We start from the raw sequence: 26397 nt of genomic DNA, 5'->3' as shown, positions 1-26397 counted from the left end.
GCCCGGCAAACCTAATGATACTCGTCATGCTGAAACTGATGGTAAGTGATGTAATGCACCTGTTGTCATTATACCATGGACATATTTCATACTCTCAGATTGTGCACAGTGTTTATTTTTACGGGACTGTCGACGTATAATCCATTTTTACTGGGAGTAGGATTGTATAATATGTTATTGGTTCCAGGTTTAAACTATACTAAAATCAACATTTAATCAAACTCACAATTCTGTTGTTGTTTTAAACATATTTAAAGTAAAGAAAATTATTTTCGACACTGATACCGGGCCTGATGATACCGGGATTTAGCGTTGTTACAATTATCCGTTATCATTTGTGACGAGAAACCCGGTATCAACTTCACACTGTGATACCGGCTTTTCCCTATACTGGTATCGGGTACCGAGCTTTGCACTAGTTATATCAACAAACATGGCTGGAATTGGCTCGGAAAATTTGGATAATTGTTATGCAGCTTTAATTGGCCTGGCAGAAAACTACAGAACAGCGTCCCCTCCTAATATACGACTTTGCATCCATTGTCTTCAAGCTGTGTTTGCTTTAAAACCTCCGCCTAAGATCGAAGCTCGCACACACCTTCAGCTGGGAAGCATTCTTTACTCTCACACTAAAAATGTTGATGATGCAAAGAAGCATCTCCTTGCCTCAGTGAGCAATTTACTGGATAATATTCATGTATAGTAGCCATCTAGCTTAATAAGTTGAAAGTTAACCATATCTTTTTACATGATACTGAACATACACTTGCTATCAATTTATTACTAAAATCTGCAATAAATAATGCTTATACAATTTCTTTGTTTTTCAGTGGCAGTTATCAGCAAACGTATCCTTTTAGATAAGTGTTTTTTTGTCATATAACACACACATGATGTTGGACTTTTGCCAGCTGAGGCAAAACAAATTAAATGGTTTGGTAAGGGTCATAGTATAACATTCCGTTACAGCCGGAAGTATGTTCAAAGAACGTATGTTAACTTGGTTGGTAATATGCAAATCAGCAAAGCCCGGGCTCCGTGTGGATTGAGAATTTACTATATATAAAGACCAGTGGACCCTTTCAGGGTCGAGCATGCTTTTCTCTGAAGGGATCTGTTGGTGTTTGTTTGGTGACGTCGCACGTTACACTTATTTTATATTTGAAAAAATATACATTTTTTTGTAAGATGGTGTGAAAGTAATCTTCTGTATGAAGATTTAATGAGTTAAAAACACTAACTTATTATTTTTTTACGAATAGATTTTAAAAAAAATGGTAGGGTTGGCACCTATTTAGTAGGTCAGGTATAACCTGCATCCGAAGTGCTTTTTTTAAGGCTAGTCCAAATAATTGTACGTTGATGGATTTTTTTTATGATTTTTGATATGTCACATCCTTCACATACAAATTGTTCTGTACCAAAAGTGGTAGTTATTCCGATCAGGATTCTAGGCTAAAGCATATTGCCTCTATAAAATATCATAGAAACAAGAAATATTACCAGATAATGTTATTTTTTTATTAGTTCCGTAAACAAAAAAATAAATATCCAACGAATAATTATGAGTTTGATGGGTTTTCTTCATTTCACTTTGTCAAAACATAACGATATATACATGAAGGGCACCTGCAAGGCTGCAGTTCACAGTTTTATAACAATGGGGACACTTCGCTAATGGCCGAGTTGTAACACTTATATTTACAAGGTCTATCTCGAAGCTTGTCGGAGGTGGCCGAGTTATTACGATTGGGTCAAGTTGTTCCGCTTGGCATAATTGTTGTCTGTGTCAGTCCAGTTTCAGTTTATTGGAAAGGTGAATCATGCCTTTCAATGCATTTAATGCTTGTTTTGTGCAAAATAGCTTTGCACTTACATGGTAAGATATGAATATAAACCTTTATTATCCATTTCAAACATAAAATTCTTCACTTAATACAATTTCAATATTTTTCAAACCCACTAGGTTTTTGCACAAACCTGTTTAGACATTAAGGATTAGAAGAATCGCGTATAACACGTCTATTATTTTAGACTATTTTAAGGCCTGACTGATTCAGGTCAATCTTCATTATTATGACATGTCATCTTCACTGCTCCTTGAAGACTAGAGTTACAACTTTTATACAAAAAAGAAAGGACATGGTGCTGCAGAAAAGAGCACATTGTATCTGGCTGTAAAGAACATGAACATTACAAATATGACAAAAAATGTTAGGAATTGTGTTTAGGTTTGGACTGTCAACTATATAGTTTGGACGTACTTATTACAATATAATAAGTTTTAATCACAACAAAAGAAATATTTGACAGTCTTAAGCATTTCATTCTATGAAGGGGGAGGGTGCCCATGCTGGACAATGGGTGCTTCGAAAAAAGGGCAGGGTGCAGCACCCTAACTCTTTAGCTAAAACCATCTATTATCCTTTACCAAAGCTCAGTTGTCACATATTGATGATGTTAAGTTTGAAGCTGCAAGCCTGCTTGCCTCTATGCATGAAAAACAGGTAAATACAGTGGTAATGAGTGAAATTGTGATTGTGTAAGAATTAACTTTATTATTGTGTAACATGAATGCAATGAAAAAAATAGATAAATAGAAGAATGTATAAAGATAAAGTTAATACAGTTTTGAGTGTCAATAAATGTTAACACCAATGTGACCATGAATGATAACATTGAAAATATAACAATTTTAAGCATTTTCCACCCGTAGGGCCAATCCAGTGAAGCGAAACCCCTGCTCCTCCAAGCCATTGAAGTGTCCAAACAGTCACCGTTTTGGCATTGCAGACTCCTGTTCCAATTGGCGGTATGAATATTAAAATCTACTAGTAGATTGGTCTACTTTCAGACATTTATTAAAAATCGTGTCAAATAACTGGCTTTAGTTTTCAATTCAGAATTGTAAGAATTTTCAGAATTAATGTTAAAAAGAAAAGTCTGAACTTTCATACGTCTTTTATATGATCAAAAAACTATCATAAAACATGTTGAAAAAAGATGATGCTTCAAATCCATGTGTCTGTCTTTCCCCTCAGCAAATCCATGCATCGGAGCTGGATTTCCAGGCTGCCTGCCAACTGCTGGGAGGTGGGGCAGATTTTGCAGCCGCTGCCGGTTCACAGTATACCACTCTCCTCTTCTTGCTCAGCAAAGGCATGGTATGTGAATTCAGAGGATAAATCTGTCGTTGTTCACTTTCAATTTTGATATCAACCAATGTGGCTGATTGACTCGGATACAAACTTTTGAATTAGAATTTGTTAATAAGTTGCTACTTACTTACCGGTACATACTTTTTATACGCCCATCTTACGATGGCCGTATTATGGGAACACCCATGGCGGGCGGGCGGCGGGCGGCTCCACAATGTTGTCCGCTCTCTAACTTGAACATTTCTCATCCAATTTCCACCAAACTTCATGAAAGTGTTTGTTGGTGAAATATCTAGGTCAAGTTCGATAACCAGCCAAATCGCTTTAGGCACTCCAGAGTTATGGCCCCCTGAATTTGTCAAAATTGTCCATTTTAGCTTTGTCCGCTCTCTAACTTGATCATTTCTCATCCAATTTCCACCAAACGTCATGAAAGTGTTTGTTGGTGAAATATCTCGGTCAAGTTCAATAACCAGCCAAATCGCTTTAGGCACTCCAGAGTTATGGCCCCCTGAATTTGTCAAAATTTTCCATTTTAGCTTTGTCCGCTCTCTATCTTGAACATTTCTCATCCAATTTCCACCAAACTTCATGAAAGTGTTTGTTGGTGAAATATCTAGGTCAAGTTCGATAACCAGCCTAATCTCTTTAGGCACTCCAGAGTTATGGCCCCCTGAATTTATCAAAATTGGCCATTTTAGCTTTGTCTACTCTCAAACTTGAACAGTTTTTATCTGAATTTCACCAAACTTGCTACTATAAATGTTTGTTGGTATATATTCTTGGCAAAGTTCTATAACCAGCCAGGCTCTTCAGGATTATGGCCCTTGAATTGGTCAAAATTTGCCATTTTTGCTTTGTCCACTGTCTAATTTGAACAGTTATCATCTGATCTTCACCAAACTTGCTGAAAATATTTGTTGGTAAAATAAATCGGTCAAGTATGATAATCAGCCAAATGCCCCGAAGCACTTCAGGATTACTGCCCTTGCTATTTAAGCTTTGTCTACTCTCTAACTTGAACAATTCTCATCTGACCTTCACCAAACTTGCTGAAAATGTTTGTAGCTATAAAATCTTTACCAAGAATGTTTGCCGGTATAAATGCTTTGCCAAGTACACACTGATTGTCTCTTGGGTACGATTAAGGATGAATCATCTCTTGGAGACATGAATGTTGTTTTTCAAATCCCGAACACGTTGATCGTCTTTGGGCATGATTTGCGATTAATCGTCTATATCTATAGACACGATTTTCAGGAGCCTTTTCTGACTTTGACAGATTAAGGTACTGAATTTCGCATCACGGAATTTCGGAATTTGGATACACAGTTTACAAGGGATACTTTTTGCTTCCACCCTATTTTGATGCCATACGTCTGAAGGTGCAAGTGCCTATGAAAATTGTAGACATTTTAGCACCTTTTGACTCGGAACCCTCGAATTAAAATAAATTTTTTCTACTGTTAATGCCATATTGTGCCAAATCATTTGCTTCTTGAAAAGCTTGCTTCTCAAAGGGCCAATGTGACAGTAAGTTGTCTTAGAATCCAAGAAATTATTGATGGGCGTATTTTGTGAGTGTCACTCTTGTTTTCATTTAGTTCTACTTAACTTAAGAAATTATTTACAAATTGTCCTTAATCGGTAGGTGTGAGTTATTGTGATATGATTTTTCTGAGAAAATAAGACTTGAGTTAAATGAATCAAATGACTGTATTGTCAAAATATGGTCATGTGTATTAAAATGCTGTATGGAAATGTCTTAATGACTGTATTTTTGAAGATGTAAGAGCTACATCAGTAGATTTTTGTTTTACACGTTGCTCTTTGAATGCACTGATGAAAATAACTTTATTAATTGGTTGTCATTTACTGCAGTGTTTAGTGCACTCATTTCTCACCTAGTGACACAGATTTGATTCCTGACCTGGGTGCATGTGAGTTTGGTTTGTGGTCACAAAGCTGATTGAGTGGGTTTCCTCCTTCTACTCCGGTTTCCAATACAAGACAAGACCAAACTCTTATGCAACATAATGCTAACGAGAGTGATAAAAATAATGTTGTAGTAACTAGTTTCACACCCAGTGCTCCAGCTAGGCCTAAATAGCAGGGCGGGGCTGCTCTTTTCCAGCACCCTGCTGCCTTTTTACACCCCACTGTGCTCTTTTGTTTGATATCAATTTACAGAAATAAGTATTAATATAATAAATATACATAATTTTGACTCTAAAGTAAAGATAACAGCTAAGTTATTCATAACAAACTATAAATATTGAAAACAGTTGCAGCACATACACAATAAGAATTGAGCAATGGCACTTGCAAGTGCCCCATTAAAGCTCATTCAATGTGCGTCAAAAGTGCCCCTCTCTGACCTAGCACCCTGCCCTTCTCAAATCCTGGCTGGAGCACTGCAACAGTTTTAAAATGAATAAGTATAAACTAGGGATGCAAACGAATATTCGATCAAACGTTTGGTATTCGAATGTCAAAATCGGTATTCGAATATTTGATATTTGTTGTTGAATAAATATAATAAATATTTTGCCTACAACTGTTGTTGTTTTTAAGATTCGTTTGTCTTGTTTTTACAACGATTGGCCCATAATGCCAGAGGTGTTGATGTGATGACAATACATTAAACACGCATCATGTGTCATTTAGGGACATATCGTCGGGTCCTATAAAAAGTCCCCGTAATTTTACAATAACTGGTTGTAAGACAAGTGACACAAAAAATTCAATTATTTTCGGTAAATTTCCTCTACCAATTAAGAATTTCTGAAATAAACTAGTTCCCAAGCTGGTTTGTTTTTTTCCATAGTTTTTTTGTAGAGGTCAATCCCAGAACGAGACTGCTCGTCCTACGGAAAGTCCCTCCATTGGAGCATAATGCCAATTGACCAGAAATCCATCTAAGTTCACGTTGTTTACAAATATGAAGGCAGAGGAATAGAAATTAGAAGGTTTTTTTTCTTAGTTCATAAAGTATTACTTTTTGTCTCTGAAATGAGGAATTTCAGAGGCTCATTTGATGAAATTCAGGGTCCGCCGCAAGTAGTGGTTACGACAAAGTAGGGCTAAAATGCCCCGGCTATTACTTTAACGAATATTGTAATTGTTTACTACAACTTTAAAAACTGTATTTTGGTATTCGAATATTCGTTTCAAAGAATTACTACAAGTTGTTTACTACAACTTTAAAAACAGTATTTTGGTAATCGAATATTCGAATATTCGTTTGAAAGAATTACCGAATATTCGAATATCAATTTTGCCATTTGTTTGCATCCCTAGTATAAACTAAACTAATTCTATTCCTCAATATTACATGTACAAATATTACAGTATGATTTTACTGTATTCCCACCAGCTGTTATTGATCAGCAAGGATGCAGTGCAGGTGAACGAGACTCTATCTCGCGCAGGCTCCATGATTGAGACGTGGACGGGCCACGCTGTTCAAAAGGAGTCTCTCAAAGTATTCTTCCTCGTTCTCCAAGTGTGCCATTACCTCGCAGCTGGACAGGTACGGCACGCTCTTGGCTCATATTCACTTAAGTCTTGAGTATGATTTAAAGTCATTAATACCACTCCCATTGACAAAAGCAGAATATATATATATATATAAAACTGAATATATAAAAGGCAAACTAATCATAATTATATAACATATACAGCAATTTCTAATGGCAATGCTTTACTTATCATTATTTTCTGCTAATCAGGGGCTGATCCAGGATTTATCGCTAGAGTAACTTAAGGGCGTAACCTTTTGATTTGCGCCCCTTCCTCAGAACTTTAATTTATTGGGTTTAAAGTATTGGTAGGGGGACTTGGGGATACTCCCCCTAGAAAATTTTAACATTTTTAATTCCTAATGGTGCATTTTGGGTGTATTTTATTACTTTTTTTCTCCTGTATCGAAAAAAAACAAAAAACTTGGAAGGTTTTAGGGATGGCGGGCGGGTTTAATTCAACATCATCATACATTTATGCATATTCTTACAAAACATTAATACACTCATATTTTATATAAAAATATAAAACAATAAATTGTTATACATAAAATAGTGTTAATTTTGTTATAGAGCAAATTTCGTCTTCAGACGTCTGCGTTGTGTAATGCTCAAACAATACATTAATAGACCCATGTTTTATACAAAGCAATAATTTAAATAAATTGTTATATTGTACATAAAATAGTGTTAATTTAGGTACAGAGCAAATTCCGTCTGTGTTTTGTATTGTTCATGTTTTTTTGTTCAGGTGAAAAGTGTGAAACCTGCGTTGAAACAACTCCAGCAAAGTATACAGACCATTACACAGCTGCACTCTGATGAAGGTAGGTGAGAGACTCTAGAGCTAATTGATGGGAGAATTCTTACTCTTTATAACAGCAGACAACACCTTAAAGAGTCATTGGTGTATTTTGGGCTTGGTGGGGTCGAGGTCAAAGTAGAAGGTACTAAAAATAGAAAAAGGGAGTCTGTTAAAAGGCTTGAGAAAGGAGTGATGTATGTTGATTAAACTAAAGTTTATAGCAAGCTCATGTGAAGATGTAGGATTTGAGGTTGTTGGGGCAAGATCAAGGTCACTGTTACATTTAAAAGGACAAGGATTTTTGTGTATAGTCGAGACCACTTGCGGTGAGCACGACATAGTTGTCACAATGGCGGCTCTGTGTACGTGTGTGTGTGTGTGTGAGTTTGTCTGTCCGGACTGAATTTGTCAGGGCTGTATCTTGACCATGCATTATAAGATTTTCAAAAAAACTTGCCATGATAGTTCACCATGACGAGGCAGTGTGTCATGCACAATATCTAGGTGTTTACCTCAAAGGTCAAGGTTAGAGATCAAAGGTTGAAATAATCCTTGTCTGGGCTGTATCTTGACCAGGCATTATAGGATTTTCATGAAGCTTCACCATGATGAGGCAGCATGTCAAGCACAATACTTTGGTATTAACCTCAAAGGTCAAAGGTCTAGGTTAGAGATCAAAGGTTGAAATAATCCTTGTCTGGGCTGTATCTTGACCAGGCATTATAGGATTTTCATGAAGTTTCACCATGATGAGGCAGCATGTCAAGCACAATACTTGGGTCTTAACCTCAAAGGTCAAAGGTCAAGGTTACAGATCAAAGGTTGAAATTATCCTTGTCTGGGCTGTATCTTGACCAGGCATTATAGAATTTTCAAAAATCTTGCCATGAAGGTTCACCATGATAGGTGGCTTGTTAGAAGGTCACATTGGAAATAACTAGGGATGCAAACGAATGGCAAAAGTGATATTCGAATATTCGGTAATTCTTTCGATCGAATATTCGAATATTCGAACACCAAAATGAACCTTTAAGAATTGTAGTAAACTATTATTATTCACTAAAGTAATAGTGGGGGCCCTGCTACCCTTCCTGGTCGTATTCGGTACACGCGACGGACCCTTATTGTTCCACAAATTAGCCTCTGAATTTCCCATTTACAAAATATATCCCAAGAAAAAGCAATATATCTTTAACAAAAAAACAAACCTCTGCGTTCATTTTTGTAAAAAATGCAAAATAAGATACGTTAAACCATACACTTTCAGTTAATTTTTGTACGCAAGAGCGTTATATTGAAAACATGGAAACAGTAACTAGCACAATCATGTCCTTCGTATCATCAAGGCGATTTGAGCAATATCGCCAAGCTTGATTAGCAGTGAAGACAAAACATTGGTATAAAGGCCGATCTCTTAAACCCTTAATTGGCATGGTCATTTAAATGTACCCAAAATAATTGGAATGTGTTTTATGTCACTTGTCTAACAGCCAGTAAATGCAAAATTACGGGGACTGTTTATAGTTCCCGGCGATATATCCGATATGACGCGTGTATAGTGTCATCAAGTTCACACCTATGGCATTAGGGGTCGTTGTAAAAACAAGACAGACGAAGATGACAGTTGTAGGCAAAAAGTGTATTAATTTATTATTTCAACAAAAACATCGAATATTCGAATACCTATTTTGACATTCGAATACCAAACGTTCGATCGAATATTCGAATATTCGTTTGCATCCCTAGAAATAACTGATGATATCAGACTGATGATTGTGTTATGTTCGTAATTTATAAGATGATTTTGTCTTAATATGTTTTCTTCTTGAACGACAGTTATTATTATAAGTAATGCTATTATTATTGATACAGAACTAGAACTTATACAAAGTTAAAGTCTGTTTTCTCTATCCTATATTCTAACCCGTACCAGAGTAATACATATACCGGTTTGTTTGATTTGCAGACCATGTTGGACCTAAGGAGGTGGACATGTTCCAGTGGCTGCCGAAAGAACACATGTGCGTTCTTGTGTACCTGGTGAGTACTAGTAACACATCCACTGTCTTCCACCTTGACCCCAAAACTTTCATCTTGCATTGGGCTTTACCCACATTTGTTTAGATATAAATATATGCAGGGTTTAAAAGATCAGGAGTTTAATATCCTTAAATCAGGATTGAGAGCGTTAAACTTAAGTCTATTATACAGCCCTAAAGATTATATATATGTCCTTTCACTCTTCCATAATAGATGTATCTGTGGTCTTCAGGTAACAGTGATGCATTCGATGCAGGCCGGATACATGGACAAGGCACAGAAATACACAGACAAAGCTCTCATGCAGATTGAAAAATTGAAAAGTTGGTACTTGATTTATGATCTGCTTGTTGTATCATCTGTTCATAAGTTTCGATAACTGTTCCTGACATTGTTAATCATTCAAAGTTCCTTAAGTTCTGTTTACTTGCTTACTTGTTATGTTTTAAACCCCCAAAAAGGTATATTTGGGGCTATATTGGAGTTGCACATGTCACGGCCGGTCAAGTTCCATCACAAAATCTTGTGAAAGATGTAGCTTCAAAAGCATTACACTTACATGCATGAAACGTCATAGGAATGATGGGAAATTTTGCAACTGCAATTTTGGTGACATTTCATTCCAAGAGTTATGGTCCTTGATTTAGTTGCAAATGGTCTGAAAAATCTTGTGTCACATTAAGCTACAAAAGTATTGCTCCTACACTCATGAAACTTCATAGGAATGTTGGTCAGTCTGGGAAATTGTGCACCTGCAATATGTGTGACATTTAAAGCAGTCTAACAAGAGTCGCAGCCCATGACTTAGTAAAAAATATTGTGTTGCATGTAGCATCTACACTCATGAAACTTCATAGGATTGTAGGTCAGCATAGAAAATTGTGCACTTCTGTGTGACATTTCACTTGGCCAAACAAAAGTAATGGCCCTTTACTTGTAAAAATGGTCTGACGACAGTGGCAGAATGTTTGTGAGTATTTAACGTACATGCTTCTGTTATTACTGCTAAATCTTTAATCATTCCTGTGTCCAGGTGGCATTAGGGGGTATTCATCACATATGTGAATGATAGCTCGAGTTTCAGTAAGTGTTTCTTCTATCATTAAATTGATGGTGATTGAAAAAACCAAACTCATATCAGTATAGATCCATCTTGGTTATATGTAAATAATTTTTTTGATTATTTCAAAACATGATGCAGTGATGAACATTCCTGTGAATCTCTGAAACGTAGTCTTATTTAATTATAAGTTTCAATTCCCTGTGTGTGTTGCAGTGTTGGACGCCCACCCGCTGCTGTCTGCATTCCAGATCATGTTGCTGGAGCACATTGTCATGTGTCGACTCATCATGGGCAACAAAACAACCGCCATACAGGAGGTATGTTCTAACATGGTCATGGTAGGTCTGTTCAATTCACTCTGCAAAACATTATGCATAGATTGAATAGCAATCAAGTGTAATGAACTGTTTAGAGAATATATTCTGATTGTGCTGGGGAAAAAGGTTGTGTCTACAACAGTGATTATTTGTGCACCTGCAAGCATTCATTTGACACAATTTATAATTAAACTGGTTTGAACTTCATTAATGCATTTATATGTTTTTTTATCAAACAAATAAAAATGTTTTTACCTTTGATATAAAATGAACAGTCCCAACGCAGAACACAATGTTGTTCTGATTATTTTCTTCATTTTGTGTTAGAGGCTGTCCAGAATGATTTTTATTCATATTCTTAGAGGCTGTCCAGAATGTGTTTTGCACATTGATTCAAGTGTTTTCTATTTTTATATACTAAAAATAAGGAAAGTTCCTGGACTAGTTTACACTTTTGTATTGTTGGCATTGAAAAGATTTGTATGAAAATGAAGAAATCTCATAGTCTCAGACTGTCTGATTAAAAAAACTAACTGATCTTTGACTAAGGTGATTTATCTCAATTTTTTTCTGAGTTGCCAGCTGACCTATCTCTGCATGTACACCTGTCTGTTTCAGATATTCCAAGCCTGTCATGTGTGTCAAGCCCAGCCTCGTCTGTTCACAACACACGGCTCACAGATACACACCCTTCTTGTGAGTAATGCAGGCGTCATGATAATACATGCATTTCATTGGTGGAAATTTAAATGGGCATTTTTCTCTTAATATAAATAAAATATTGCTTAATTAAACTGTTAAACTTTATATCTTAAAACCCTCCATTTAAACATAAAAGTCAAACACATTTTTGGGAAAAAGCAGTTTCTTAAAAGGTCACTTCCATAGATTTTAGAATAGCAAATAAGGTACTTAAGCTTGCTCCTTATAGGAAATACTTCAATAGCATTCTGTATGATCTTTGAAGTCATCTACTGTGAACTTCGTTGGTACCACAACTAGAAGTAGAAGTAGAAGGTTGTGCATTCAAGCTACCAAAACTACCATGTGACCATAATGAATGTGCTCAAGCTAAATTTGAGGCAATTTTTCCAGTCTGTGCTGATCATTTTTGCTGGAGTATTCGTAAATTTTTATCAATCCATTATAGTTAGATATATTCATTCATGTTTAAATATTGACTTGATTTGATGAATTATGCATTTTGGTGCTACGAAGGAGCTCCATTAAACAATTACAGCTTTTAATATCTTAGGGGTTAAAACAGAACAGTGGTCGTATTCAATAACAAACTTAGATCAATCTTATATATAACAGTAGAATCTGAGTGTTTTGATTGGACTGTTAATTGACCAATTGGCTGAATGAAATCACAGAGGCATGTCTAGATAAGTAAAAGAACTATATTGAATACTGCCACTGGAATGAACGTGGGTTAACATGCGTGTGGGTTGGTGGAGATGTGCAGTAGTGTTGTCCAGTTTGTAATGTTGGCCTTGTTGTCTACTGCAGGGCCTGTACGCCATGTCCATGAACTGTATGGAGGCCGCTGATGCCCAGTTCCACACTGCTCTCAAGGTAAACTCATCAATACATTCAGTTAGTTGGTATAAATATCTCCATGTGCTACTGTTCAATGTTGAGCAACTAAGCAAGATCCTTACAATTCTTAACATTTTATACTGAAAATATTTTTAGAAACTTTATTGTCTTTTTCTTGTAAAAGCAATTTCTAGTTTTAAATCAGTTGTCCAGTTAGCACAGTAGTTAGTGCAGTAGCTTCATACCAAGGCTACCCTGGTTCGATTCCCAGTCTAGGCACATAGTAGCTTGGTCACCAAGTCAGACTATTTGTGTTTTTTTTTCTGGATTCGCCAGTTTTCCCCACAACACTAGAACACATGTTTAAGCAACATTGTGCCAGTGATACTTATCATATGTTAATATAACTTTCTTCACAATCTATGTAAAATAAATAATGTATAAACTGAACTAGTTTTATATTCAAATTATGTGTAATACTTTCATTAAAAAGGTGTCTTCGAATGAAGTGATTTATTTGTTTCACAAGAGTGTGTCTACTTTAAGCTGTCTGAGAGCTCCGACCTGTCGTTGTTCATAAACATGAACCTGGCGATTGTCTACCTGCGGATGGGGAAACAGCAGGGATTTATGGCCCTCCTCGACAGAATAGACCCAGACAAAATGGAACAAACAAAGTATGTATGTCTTATATGACAGTATTAATTTTCACAAAATATTTACAGAAGTAAGAACCAAAAGAACGGTTTTGAGGTTATTTATCACTTTATTGTAGGGATGGCAACGAGTAGTAAAATTAATACTCGAGTACTCGGACGATCGTTCGATCGAGTACTCGGGTACTCGATTACTCGGAAAAATTGAATATGTGTTCGCAAAGACAAGATTGTGTATACATGTATCGTTAATGATGTATATGGTGCGTTGGTCGTATTATTGGTCATTTTTACCTTTAAAAGTAAACTTTCATTACGTATTTTTACTATTTTAACAAAAAATGATATAAAAAGAAAACAAATGTTGTTTCAGGCTTTTAATTTGTCTTATTCGTTTCATTTTATACAAGTATCCACAGCAGAAATGAACAACAATCAGAATTACAATGAACGAAAATTAATAGCATACATAAAAATAGTGAACGAAATTCAATACGAAGTTCAGTTGTTGCGTTGTTTATTCTACAATTTTATTTTTTTTTAAATGATAGTTTTTCGTACTGTGTAATTGTTGTTTACCTCATTAATATTCATAATTCTTGATTTAAAATATCAACCAATCAATTGTGATAATCATTGCAAAAAATAGTTAAAATACGCCCATTAAGAAATCAATTCTCGTAAACAGTCGATATTCTTTCGCTCGTTAGCGTCCATTGTTTGGTGGAAGGTCTCTAATTGGTATACAATAGAATTGTGTAGGTGAAAGTACCGCTATCAAAACTTCACTAATTGACATCAGTGCTAATTTGAAATAAGGGTCCTTTGTTGACAGTTTGCAACTATCACAACTACTTTCAACTAATTGATTGAGGTCAATTGTGTACACAACGGGGATTAGAGGGACCGTAAATTGTCCTCTTGGCAACTAACCAGATCTGATATTTTGTCTGTAAATCGTGTATTTGGTGATTTTTATAGATGTTTTTGATTTTTTTCCGAGTACTCGAGTAGTGATTTGGTACTCGAGTACTCGGACGTTCGATCGAGTACTCGAGTACTCGGGTACTCGTTGCCATCCCTACTTTATTGGCTTATTTTGGCTCAGCTATACAAAGAATAAGGAAAGCTATAGTCATTTTTACCATGCCATTGGAGCTTTATTACAATTTTATGTCAGTATAAAATAAAAATATATCATTAACAGCTCATGCTTTTGAATTAAACTATTATGAAAGTTCTCAGCTGTTTTGTCTAATCAAGTGACATAACTTTTGTTTGAAATCAATGCTACTTCCGACCCTTTTGACATAAGAAATTTGGTTAAGACTTTTTTATTATGGTTATTTTTTGCATACAGCTTTATTGTGCATATATATCAGTAACTAATTATGTGATTGAATTATATCTTCAACATCCTTCGGCTTAGAAAAACATCGTATCAGACATTCAAGTTACATCACTTTTGGTTGAACTTCATGAAAATTATGTCCCTTGCTTGAGCTATATAATTTAGGATGCAATACCCATTGACCAACAGTGCAATAGTCAAGTTTACTGTCCTTAGATGATGTTGTTTGATGTGTGTATATGTCATTACTTGCAGTTCCCACAGCCTGAAAGCATCAGCCTACTACGTCCAGGGTCTACAGGCTTTCTTCCAGTCCCGCTTCAATGAGGCCAAGTATGTAAAAATACATACTCTAAAATCTATTGTAAAAAGTGGTTAGGCAATGATCAAGTATCGTTGAAAATCGATCATTTGCTTCAAAAGTCAATGATAATCGATTCGATTTCCAAAATGATTTTGCCAATGATTACAAAAAAACTTTTCATCAAATCTATATACTGACATGTTGAATGGAAATTATGTTAAACCAAAACATAGTTATACTTGTAATAAGCTTTATCTCACAACCAATAAGGGTACAGTTGTTTTAGTTGTGTGCCACATGATCCAGAATGTCATTTTTAAATTTAAAAATCTTTATCCCTGACCCAGTGATTTGTCTATGATTTCATTAATATCTAACTATATTGTTTTAGGCGGTACCTGCGTGAGACGTTGAAGATGGCAAATGCAGAAGATCTAAACAGACTAACGTCATGTTCCCTCGTGTTACTTGGTCATATCTTCCTTTCACTGGGAAATAGTCGGGTAACAAAATTTTGCTTTGTAGGAAAATGGCAGCAAGCAGTTGCGCTGTGGAAACAATGTGTGCTATTTTTGTGCAATTGTACGGTGTCAGTGCATCCGTGAACAATTGCTTGTGAACATGATAAAGTCTTCAGATTTGATAGTATCTCAATTAAAGTTACAGAGTAATAAGATATCCATGAGATTAGCAAATCTGCCCATGCATGAATGGATTATGATCTTCAAATAAGTAGACTCAAAGGAAGACAACTTGTACAGAGAGTTGTGTATTATTGTAGGGTTACTCTCCCTTTACCCTTTGTTTAGCAGGAAAACAAATTCACTTATTGTTTTCCTTTGAATGTGGGTTCAGTATAATGCCTACTTTTTTGAATGAAAAAATACCAAAAAAGTCATGCAAGTAGGGCATAGGCCCTCTTGGGCCTTTTGTTTTCTTAAGGGAAATATATTGTTATTTCATTAGAATCTTGTCTGTTGTCTGAATTCATAGCTGTGGTGATTTCATCAGAGTCAGTGTTTTGCTCTTGATGTGCAATTATATTGAAGCATATCAATTTTATGAAACCTTGTAGATCTGAAAATAATGAGTTTTAGCTGAATTCCTTATCTAGTATTGTGGGGGATTTAAGGGCCATGTTTTTTATCTACAGGAATCCCAGAACATGGTGACCCCTGCCATGCAGCTGGCTGGCAAGATTCCTGATGTCCATGTGCAGCTCTGGGCTTCCTCTCTGCTCAAAGGTGGGTCTCGCACTTAAATCAGTGCAATAAAAATGTTAACACCAAAAGCCTGAATTTCTGTATAATTATTATTATGATTATGATTATGATTATTACAGGGTTTCTTTTCGGTATTTTGGGAATATGACCTTTACCCGTGAGATTTGGAATTTTCGCGTCAGTTTGCAAAAATTGGGAAATTCTTCATAAATAGTTACAAAGGATAAAAATTATAGAATATTAAAATGAAAAGCTTTGGTATTTTCAACATAATTAATACTCACTTACTAGATGTTATCACCTTACATTGTTTTAAGCACGGGGGCAGGTTGCGTTGTTTTGACACACCACGCCCCTGTCCGTTTTGTTTTTTTTATCATTTTTTTTTCATCAATTTTTAGTAAGAATATGATGTGGTAACTGTAACTTGTGATAATTGGCAATTTTTTTTAATTATTTTTAATTTTTATTTTATTATCTTTGTACAAATTTTAATTTTTTAATTTTTATTTTATTATCTTTGTACAAAGATAATAAAATAAAAAATAAAAAAATTGCCAATTATCACAAGTTACAGTTACCACATCATAAATTATTCTTACTAAAAATTGATAAAAAAAAAATGATAAAAAAATAAATAAAATAAAACGGACAGGGGCGTGGTGTGTCAAAACAACGCAACCTGCCCCTGTGATAACAACTGTATGATAAAATGAAGATTTCAGTTTTGAGTGTTTGATTTCAGACTCAAGACGTTAATGAAAACAGTCCCTGTCTCTATGAAAATATAATCATATGACATATAAATATGGGGTTGTTTTTTATCCTTTTGTCAAGTGGAAGTGCACATTTTTATCACTTTAAATTAAACTTGAGATTCTTCTTCTGGTATAGAAAAAAAATCAGAAGGAGTGGTGGCCTGTGATGCTGTTGAGCTATTTTGATTGCTTGTTTATTATGCATTATCAGTCAGCATCATTTGCTTCTCAACACACTTGCAGCTTCATTTCCTATCCAATCTTGCCGGCATGATTGTCTTTATTTAAATCAAGGTCAAGTCTAACTGTTGCTCTTGTCAGGGCAAAAAGAATAATACAAGGTCACAGGGCTTCTGCTAAGAATTTAAAAGTGGAATCAATGTTGGACATTTTTATCACAAACAGGGAAGTTCAAGTCTTAAAATGAGATTTTTTATTTTTGTACAGCAATTTTATAAAAATATGAAATAATTTGCAAATGAAATATGCCAGCTCAATTTAAGTTTATTCAAACTCTTAATTTAATTCAAAACTTGTAGAAAAGGTGTTTTTTACTGTAAAATCAACACCAGGTTTTGAAGATGTGAATTTTCAAGCTCTCTTCTGTCCAAGTTTTCTATATAAAGTACAAGTTCTTGTTCTTTCAAGAACTCAATTTTGGAAGTTTTAGCATACTTTTGTGGAATTAATATACTTCCATATTAATGTACTTCCAAACATCCTTCAGTGGAAGCCCTGAGGTCTAGAGATTGAACTCAGTATTGTTTAAATTTTGTCAGAATGGTTTTCTTTGAGAAAGCTAGTTCAAGACTGAAAATATATTGTGTCCATTCAAAAATTTGGTCACTAAATTATGTGTTCATGCAACACTTGTTTTAAAGAGCTGATAAGCCACATTTCTACCACATGGTAATTCTGACTTCTAGGCCAAGTATAAATATGGATCATGTCGGGTAAAAAAAGGTCACACGGTCAAGGTTTTTGAATACTTTGACACACAAAAGGCCACAATATCTAACCAACGTTAATGAAACTTGATCTTCTCTACCAGGTCAAGTTTGAATTGAGGTCGGGTCAGAAAGTAGGTATCTTATCAAATATTAGAAAATGTTCTCATTTTGTACCAAATGATAGTTAAACTTGGTCAGAACCTTGTAGGAAAAGTTTGAATATAGGTCAGATCATTGCAATAATAAAGCACTTATTACTTGGTCTTCTTAACATAACCTATCAAAAGCTATAATACTAAGGCATGTGATTTAGTGTCTTATATGGCCTTCATTGTCCTCTTGTTTGTTTACTTCAGAAATAAACATTGTAAGAAGATTGATACATGTATCTGTTTAAGGCATTATTGTAAGAGTATATTATTTTCAGACCTGTACCGCCTGTCAGGAGATATGGCTCAGGAGGAGGAGGAGTGTAGACAGCATACTAGCTTCTCCAAGTCCCTGCTGGAGGACCACTTCCAGAGCTCCCAGCTGTCAGAGCATGGCCTCATACAGGTAAGGTGGCTATAGACTGCATGGTCTCATACAGGTAAGGTGGCTATAGACTGCATGGCCTCATACAGGTAAGGTGGCTATAGACTGCATGGTCTCATACAGGTAAGGTGGCTATAGACTGCATGGCCTCATGCAGGTAAGGTGGCTATAGACTGCATGGCCTCATGCAGGTAAGGTGGCTATAGACTGCATGGCCTCATGCAGGTAAGGTGGCTATAGACTGCATGGCCTCATGCAGGTAAGGTGGCTATAGACTGCATGGCCTCATACAGGTAAGGTGGCTATAGACTGCATGGTCTCATACAGGTAAGGTGGCTATAGACTGCATGGTCTCATACAGGTAAGGTGGCTATAGACTGCATGGCCTCATACAGGTAAGGTGTCTATAGACTGCATGGCCTCATACATGTAAGGTGGCTATAGACTGCATGGCCTCATACAGGTAAGGTGGCTATAGACTGCATGGCCTCATACAGGTAAGGTGGCTATAGACTGCATGGCCTCATACAGGTAAGGTGGCTATAGACTGCATGGCCTCATACAGGTAAGGTGGCTATAGACTGCATGGCCTCATACAGGTAAGGTGGCTATAGACTGCATGGCCTCATACAGGTAAGGTGGCTATAGACTGCATGGCCTCATACAGGTAAGGTGGTTGTAGACGACCCCCACAAGCTTCTCCAAGTCCCTGCTGAATGGCCTCATACAGCAAAGATGGCTATAGACCCAGACAAGCTTCTCCAAGTCCCTGCTGATGGACCACATTCAGAGCTCCCAGCTGTCCGAGCATGGGGTCATACAGGTAAGGTGAATGTAGACCAACACCAGCTTCTCCAAATCCCTGCTGGAGGACCACTTCCAAAGCTCCCAGCTCTCAGAGCATGGCCTCATACAGGTAAGGTGGCTATAGACTGCATGGCCTCATACAGGTAAGGTGGCTATAGACGACCCCCACAAGCTTCTCCAAGTCCCTGCTGATGGACCACATTCAGAGCTCCCAGCTGTCAGAGCATGGGGTCATACAGGTAAGGTGAATGTAGACCAAAACAGGCTTCTCCAAGTCCCTGCTGATGGACCACATTCAGAGCTCCCAGCTGTCAGAGCATGGGGTCATACAGGTAAGGTGAATGTAGACCAACACAGGCTTCTCCAAGTCCCGGCTGATGGACCATATTCAGAGCTCCCAGCTGTCAGAGCATGGGGTCATACAGGTAAGGTGAATGTAGACCAACACAGGCTTCTGCAAGTCCCTGCTACTGGACCACAGCCAGAGCATTGATCTCCCATGACTGTGGAAAGTGTTATATTCAAAATTTCGGCCAACTTGATTTAATTGGCATTCACAGACAAACAATAGCTATTTATTATTGAATCAGTCACATTTTTAAAATAAACACCCCACATATGAGTATTTGGCTGCTGATTATAAGATTATATAGATGTCATTAAGTAAGGATGTTAATACATAATAATAACATAAGATTATTAAGAGATTATTATTACTAGGATTCTCTGATCATGTATATATCTGGTACCTTTATGTGTTTCAGTGGACAGAGGGAGCCTGCCCATTTCATCTCAACACATCTGGAGGCCTGATCTGAACAACGGGAGAGTTGAACGTGTCATTTGTGCATAGCAAACTTTGCATACTGTTTAATGGACTTTTCCTCTATGTGTTATATGAATTAACGTTTGATGGAGAAGCCCAGTATTAAGGATTATTCAGCTTTTTTAATACAGACAAATTAAATAAGAAAAACAAAGAGATATTCAATTTACGACAAGTTTGATAAATATAATAATAAATAAAAATTAAATGCCAAGGGGGCAAAAAACCTTATATAATAGTTTGGGATTGGTCAAGTTGTTGTACATTGTGCTGACATTGCTTATCATGTTTTCTTACATAATTCATAAGTATTTACTGCTAAGGTCACCATTCAAAAATGTTGCAGTTTGCATTTGCCCACCTCAGACTTTTTTTTCCAATGGGTAGTTAGGACAGGTGTTATATTTGTGAAACTGAATGATGATCGTGTATACTGACGATATGTCCCGTCCCTGGTATAGCTCAGGGGAGCGTTTCAGTAAAGATTTTAGTCAATTTTAGCCATAAATTGATATTATAATTATCTTAGTGTCATACCTGGTAGTTAATTATTTTGCTACATATTTGTGTAAATTAAACTCTAGGCAGCATTGACCATGAACATAAAGTTGGGGATTTTTTTTATGAATTGCCATTTGTGAAGCTTATACAGATTTAAGATATGACTTAAACTGTTTATTAATATATGTCTTAAACCGTCAATTAAAATAAATGGCCCCCAGATCTGTGGACCAAATTGGCAATAATGGTGAACCAAATGACCCAGGTTTAATAAATTATTTGGCTGGGAGGTTACATCTGCCATTTTATGTTGTAACTTCAAATTAGAAGAACGCTTCAAACAATATTGTTTTTCTCCATAGGTGACAAAAACATTGAGTCTTAGCATTTTGATTGAGTCAGTTGGGTGACTGCAAACCAATATGAAATTAAAGATTTGAAGATTGGTTTAATTATGAAATGTTTTAGGTTTGCATGCATTTTACTAACAAGAGAAAACAATAATAGTGTATCATGTTGTGATCTAAATATCACGCTAATAAAGCCATGTGCAATATCATGTTTTATAACACATAAAGTAATCATTGTATCATTGCGTTTTTTTTCGTAATTATACATGTATTTTGATTCAGATTTTTTCCTATCATTGATACATCAATTTTTTGTGCATGTATATTACTTTTTTTAAATAAAAACAAATGAACAGTATTTGTCAGTATTTCATTTAGCTTCAAAGGTTTGCATATAGTAATTGCAATACCTGTCCATTATTCCTTATGTCTGCTTTTGATGGGGCACAATTTAGGCTTATGCAAAAACCTTTTTAACGTATTATCATGTTTAACTCATTTAACTATCACGGTACCGATACATACACATGTGGTGAGGAGGTGTGTAAGCGGTCTGGTAGCTCAGTCGGTGGTCGAGCCCTGGTCTGGCTGCACACTTTTCTCACCCTATGACATAACTTTAATGAGTAAAACAAAACAAAGTTGTAAATGTTGTGTAAAGTTAAAAAAATATTAGCTTTTATAAATATAGATTTTTTGAATTACTAGCTATGTGGCCACAAATGCCTAAGCTAAAAAAGAGCTTGAATATTGCTTATAATTTTTTAATCTGTTCACAATTCATATGTTTTTTGTATTTTTATCATTTAAGTCAAGCGAGTTAAACATTGTGCATATAAACAAAAAACATGCATAAACCTATATTTTGCTCCTTGAAAAGCAGACAATGGGTCAATTTTCTGCTGAGGCATATTTGTTGAGGAAAAGTCACATGGTAATAGACACCATCCATAAACTGCTAGATATGAAGTACATGAGCTTTTTTTACATGTTAGATTTTAAACACAATAAGAAGAGACAATGACCTCAAGGTGTTTTTGGATATATGGACATTTTCAGTGTGGAGTGTACTTAAGTTTAAGCTCATTTATTTTAAAATGGTTAAAATAAATTATAACAACATTATATTAATCACAAATGGCACGACATGATGCGAGAGTGTGATCTTGTGTTGTGGGGGGAAACAGGAGCATCTGGAGGAAACCGCCTTGTCTGGCTTTGTGACCACAAACCAAACTCAGAAGTGGTTGAAGTGCATACTGTAACAGAAAGTTTCTAAATAAGGATTTTATATGGTATCTGAATTATTGATAAGGGCAAATAACTCCTCCATGGGAAGGTGCGAATCTGATCAAAGGTCAGAGGCATACTTAGAGAAAGATAGAGATAGATAAATGATAATTTATTTCCTCCTATGAAATAGAGATTGAATAGAGCATTACATACATATACATGAACATAATTATAAGCACAAGCTGATACATGGGGAGGGGGGTGTACCCAGCGCCCCCCCCCCCCCCCCCAAATCGATCAAGTTTTCTTTTTATTTTAATATAGGAGAGAAAAAAAGTAAAGTATTCCCAAAATACCATTTCAGACTAGAATTTTGTAAAAAATTTCTTCAGGGGAATACCCCAACCCAACCACCAACACTCAAATAAATAATTGTTCTGAGAGAGGGGGCATAAGACAAAAGGTCACATCCTTAGTTAAACCCCTTCTAACGTCGAATCCTGGACCCACCTCTGTTGTTAAGTGCGATCTAATATGTACATAATATACATGGAACATGGTTATATGACTTAATAAAATGTGAAAAGACAATAGAGAACTTCAATGTCTATAATTAAATGTATGTACATGTATGTTCAAGCATCTATGACATAACAATGCAATATAGATAAAAGGAAAATAATTGCACTAGTCCATTTGTGTTGATATGTGAGTGCAATTATTATTGAATATGGAATTACACAAATGTATAAAATTAAAACATAAAACTATGATTGTTTTCAAAGCCAATAACCTTTAAAACTCCATAGAATTGTAGAGTGCCATGCATCTGATAATGCCTTCACACTGTCATAAATTGATGCCAATGAAATAATGAAATGCAATATGTATACTTCGGGGATTACTTCCATAAGGCCAGAGAAAATATATCTTTTAGATTTTCACACCCTTGTTTGAAACTTCCTCTCTACTATTTTTTATCTTAATTATTATTTCATAGTTGTCTCATAGTTATGAATAGTTGTCTTAAATCAGAAAACGCAGTGGAAATTTGAATGAATACATCATTTTTATTGAAGAAAACAAAACAATGCCATCTCCAGCCTACCCAATTACCTTTAAAAATCCACAAAAGACACTACCATGTAAAGATGATTATATCTGGCCAAGCCTTATGTATAGCCAAAGATCTACCTACTGATACATATTTACTTATCTATAAGATTACTGTATGGATTTTAGATTGCAACTGAAAGGTGCATCAAACATAGCATAAATTTGTGCTATCAGTCCTAAGATTAAGGTCATACTGAGGTTATGCAGCCCTATAATTATTTTACATTTGCCATAATTTTGTTAATATTATAGCTGTGTTACTAATAATAACACAATGACATATGACTTTTTATTTTGAGTTAACAGTACATGACCGGTTCACTTCCAAATTATCGGTATACTGGTATATAAAAATTAAGATAAAACATACTTTGCAACTGTCCTCGGTCAAGAAGGGAGATAACTATTGTGAAGTAATCTTTCTGCAAAGAAAAACTGTTGTCTGCTAAGTACTTCATTCAATGTTTTATATATCCAGTTATCCTGAGCGGGGGCAAAATCAATAGTAAAAGGCCCCAGTGTGCATTGTGAAAAATCACGTGTGTAATTCGTGTGTTTACAAAATGGTGTCTGGCGGAAAAATCCGGATATAAAGAGCCACGCTTAGTAGCGGTACACGGCGAAACTCGGCTTATTTAAAATATCACGATGGAGAAGGTACCATCGCAACATCGATTTCATGTGGCTAAAGTCGAATTTGTTACAGAGGGAGATAAACCGAAGGAAAATGGCGACGGTCAGAGTCTCCCAAACGGTTCAACGGGTGCGGAAGCTGAGGATGCATCTTCGATAAGTTTTTCCATACCAAACGACACTTACGGCGGAACATACGGGCATAACCAGAACAGTTATACTGCTTACGGAACACATTTAAAAACCTTTGGGAAAAATACAACAGAGGCCCTACCTCATGTAGATCATTACAGAAACCTTCTGTCGGCAACCTCTCCGCTAAAAAGCAGACCAACCTTGGCAGAATTGCACGAAGAAAAGGTAAAACAAATTTTATAGTAAGAGTGTCATTTCTTCTTTTAAAATTGTCATTTCAGTTTCCTTTTACATGCAATGATTTAATAAAAATAATTCAATAAATACAAATGATCCCAACTACATTATCTAACATTGCATCGATGTACAAATATACCAGTATGGGTTTATTGTTTACTCCAACATTTATCTTGGTCTGCAGCTAGTCTAAAATAATAGACGTGTTATACGGGATTCTTCCAATCCCTAACGTCTAAACGGGAATGTGCAAAAAACGGGGGTGTTTTAAAAATATTGAAATTGTTTTAAGTGAAGTATTTTATGGTTGAAATTGATCATAAAGAGTTATTTTCATATTTTGCTATGTAAGTGAAATGTTATTTTGCACTAAACAAGCATTTAATGCATTAAAACAAGTTGTTTACCTTTCCAATAAAACGAAAGTTGACTGACACAGATAACAATTATGCGAAGGGGAACAACTCGATACAATCGTAATAACTCGGCCTCCTCCGACAAAGCTTCGAGATAGACCTCGTTATACAATCGTAACAACTCGGCCATGGCCGAAATGTTCCGAGCGATTTAAAACTGTGCCCTGAAGCCTTGCAGGTGCCCTTCATGTATATATCGTTATGTTTTGACAGAATGAAATGAAGAAAAGCCGTCAAATTCATAATTATAAGTTGGATAAAAAAAAAATTGTGTACGGAACTAATATAAAATAACATTATCTGGTAATATTTCTTGTTTTTATGATATTTTATAGACGCTATATGCTTTAACCCGGAATCCTGATCGGAACAACTACCCACTTTTGATACTAAACAATTTGTACGTGAAGGATTTGCCATATCAAAAATCTGAAAAAAATCCGTCAACGTACAATTATTTGGACTAGGTCTGCAGCTAAATCCAAATTAGCAGCTCAGTCAAGGAAAGCTATTTTTTTCAATTAAAAACTATCAGTTGTCATTTGGTACGTTGAATCATAATGATTTTTTTTTAACTTTTTGATACAATGGTCTCCCCGATACTGATATTTGGCTCAGAAATTTGGGGATTCAAGGAATGTAATGAGATTGAAAAAGTACAGCTTTTCTTTTGTAAATATTTTCTCGGAGTTAGGAGTTCTGTAAATAATTGTGTGGCTTTAGGTGAATGTGTTAGATTACCAATGTTCACTATTTATGTCTCGAAATGTGTAAAATATTGGTGCAAAGTATTACAAATGCCTGAAAATAGATTCCCTAGAAATTCATATATTATGATAAAAAATCTGGATAGTTTAGTTAGGCATACTTGGGCATCTTATATAAAAGAAATATTGTTTACATATGGCTTTGGGTATGCTTGGATTGCCCAGGATGTGGGAGATATAAATATATTTATGTGTCATTTTAAAATAAGAATTGCTGATTGTTGTAGACAAACATGGCTTGGTGATGTAAATAATTCCGCACGTTGTGATACTTATAAATGCTTTAAGTCTTTATTGAATGTTGAAAGATACCTTAATATCAGTTTACCGTTTCCTGTACGAAAATCATTGGCAAGATTTAGAACATCTAGTCATAAACTTCATATTGAAATTGGTCGATTTTTTTGTATTGATAGAAATGATCGCTTTTGTATTTATTGTTTATTGGATAAAGACATACATGTTATTAAAGATGAATATCATGTATTTTTTAAGTGTTCAAGATTTAATGACATCCGGGAAAATTATTTGTTCTCTTGGTATCGTGGAAAATGTTACCCATATTAAATCCATTGCTCTTTACATTCATAAACTCATGTTAGCTATAGATAACACTTAACTTGTTAACCAAGAGACACAACTCTTATTTAGTTACATATATGCATTTTGTTATATTTGATTTGCATTGTAACATGTATTATGGGCTGGAGGCCTTTCATTGAATAAACTTTCGTTCGTTCGTTCGTTCGCTTGAATCACTCTTTGAGATTCTTAAGAATGTGAGCCAACTTTAATAGGGTTTTATGTCTGGTCTGAATTAACAGTACCAATTTCCACTTAATTTCATGTGTTGTTCATACAAACTTGTACAGTATTGTTCACAATTTAATGTTCACATTGTTAAGATAACACATCTTGAATTAAGAATTTGGTTGATGGTTTTTCTTATTTTCATAAATTTGTTTTTCAAATATGTCTCATGTTTAATATCCTATTAATTAAAGATGATCAAAATATCATTTTTTTTTCTGATTCAGCTCAAATATATTTACACACAGTCTGTTACAGTATGATAGTCACTTATTCAGCTATTTGGAATTTTGGCATAACTTTGCAATTTACACTCAACTAATTTGAGGTTATTTACTTATTTA

General features: G+C 35.4%; 2 protein-coding genes across 3 annotated transcripts in view; both read left to right on the top strand.

Moving 5' to 3' along the window:
* Positions 1 to 414: 414 nt before the first annotated feature.
* On the top strand, positions 415 to 21064 carry LOC128229301 (MAU2 chromatid cohesion factor homolog). Its single transcript, XM_052941140.1, has 18 exons — positions 415 to 670; positions 831 to 848; positions 2442 to 2507; positions 2717 to 2812; positions 3042 to 3164; positions 6535 to 6690; positions 7431 to 7506; positions 9451 to 9524; positions 9757 to 9847; positions 10801 to 10904; positions 11523 to 11600; positions 12417 to 12482; positions 12993 to 13123; positions 14709 to 14786; positions 15149 to 15260; positions 15911 to 16001; positions 18116 to 18243; positions 19794 to 21064. The coding sequence occupies exons 1-18, from the start codon at positions 434 to 436 to the stop codon at positions 19845 to 19847; spliced, it is 1779 nt and encodes a 592-aa protein (XP_052797100.1). The 5' UTR covers positions 415 to 433; the 3' UTR covers positions 19848 to 21064.
* A 2529-nt stretch (positions 21065 to 23593) lies between these two features.
* LOC128229300 (solute carrier family 12 member 2-like) overlaps positions 23594 to 26397 on the top strand; it is a 54592-nt gene continuing 51788 nt past the window's right edge. The window contains exon 1 of one of the 2 annotated variants that reach the window (XM_052941138.1): positions 23594 to 24048. In XM_052941138.1, coding sequence (XP_052797098.1) covers positions 23704 to 24048 — 345 coding nt within the window. In that variant the 5' untranslated portion in view covers positions 23594 to 23703. The remainder of the gene's footprint in view (positions 24049 to 26397) is intronic. The other variant, XM_052941139.1, reaches the window with a different exon arrangement.

Source organism: Mya arenaria, chromosome 3 (genome assembly GCF_026914265.1).
Source record: "Mya arenaria isolate MELC-2E11 chromosome 3, ASM2691426v1".
Lineage (NCBI taxonomy): Eukaryota > Metazoa > Mollusca > Bivalvia > Myida > Myidae > Mya > Mya arenaria.
This window is presented reverse-complemented; position numbering and strand designations above follow the sequence as displayed.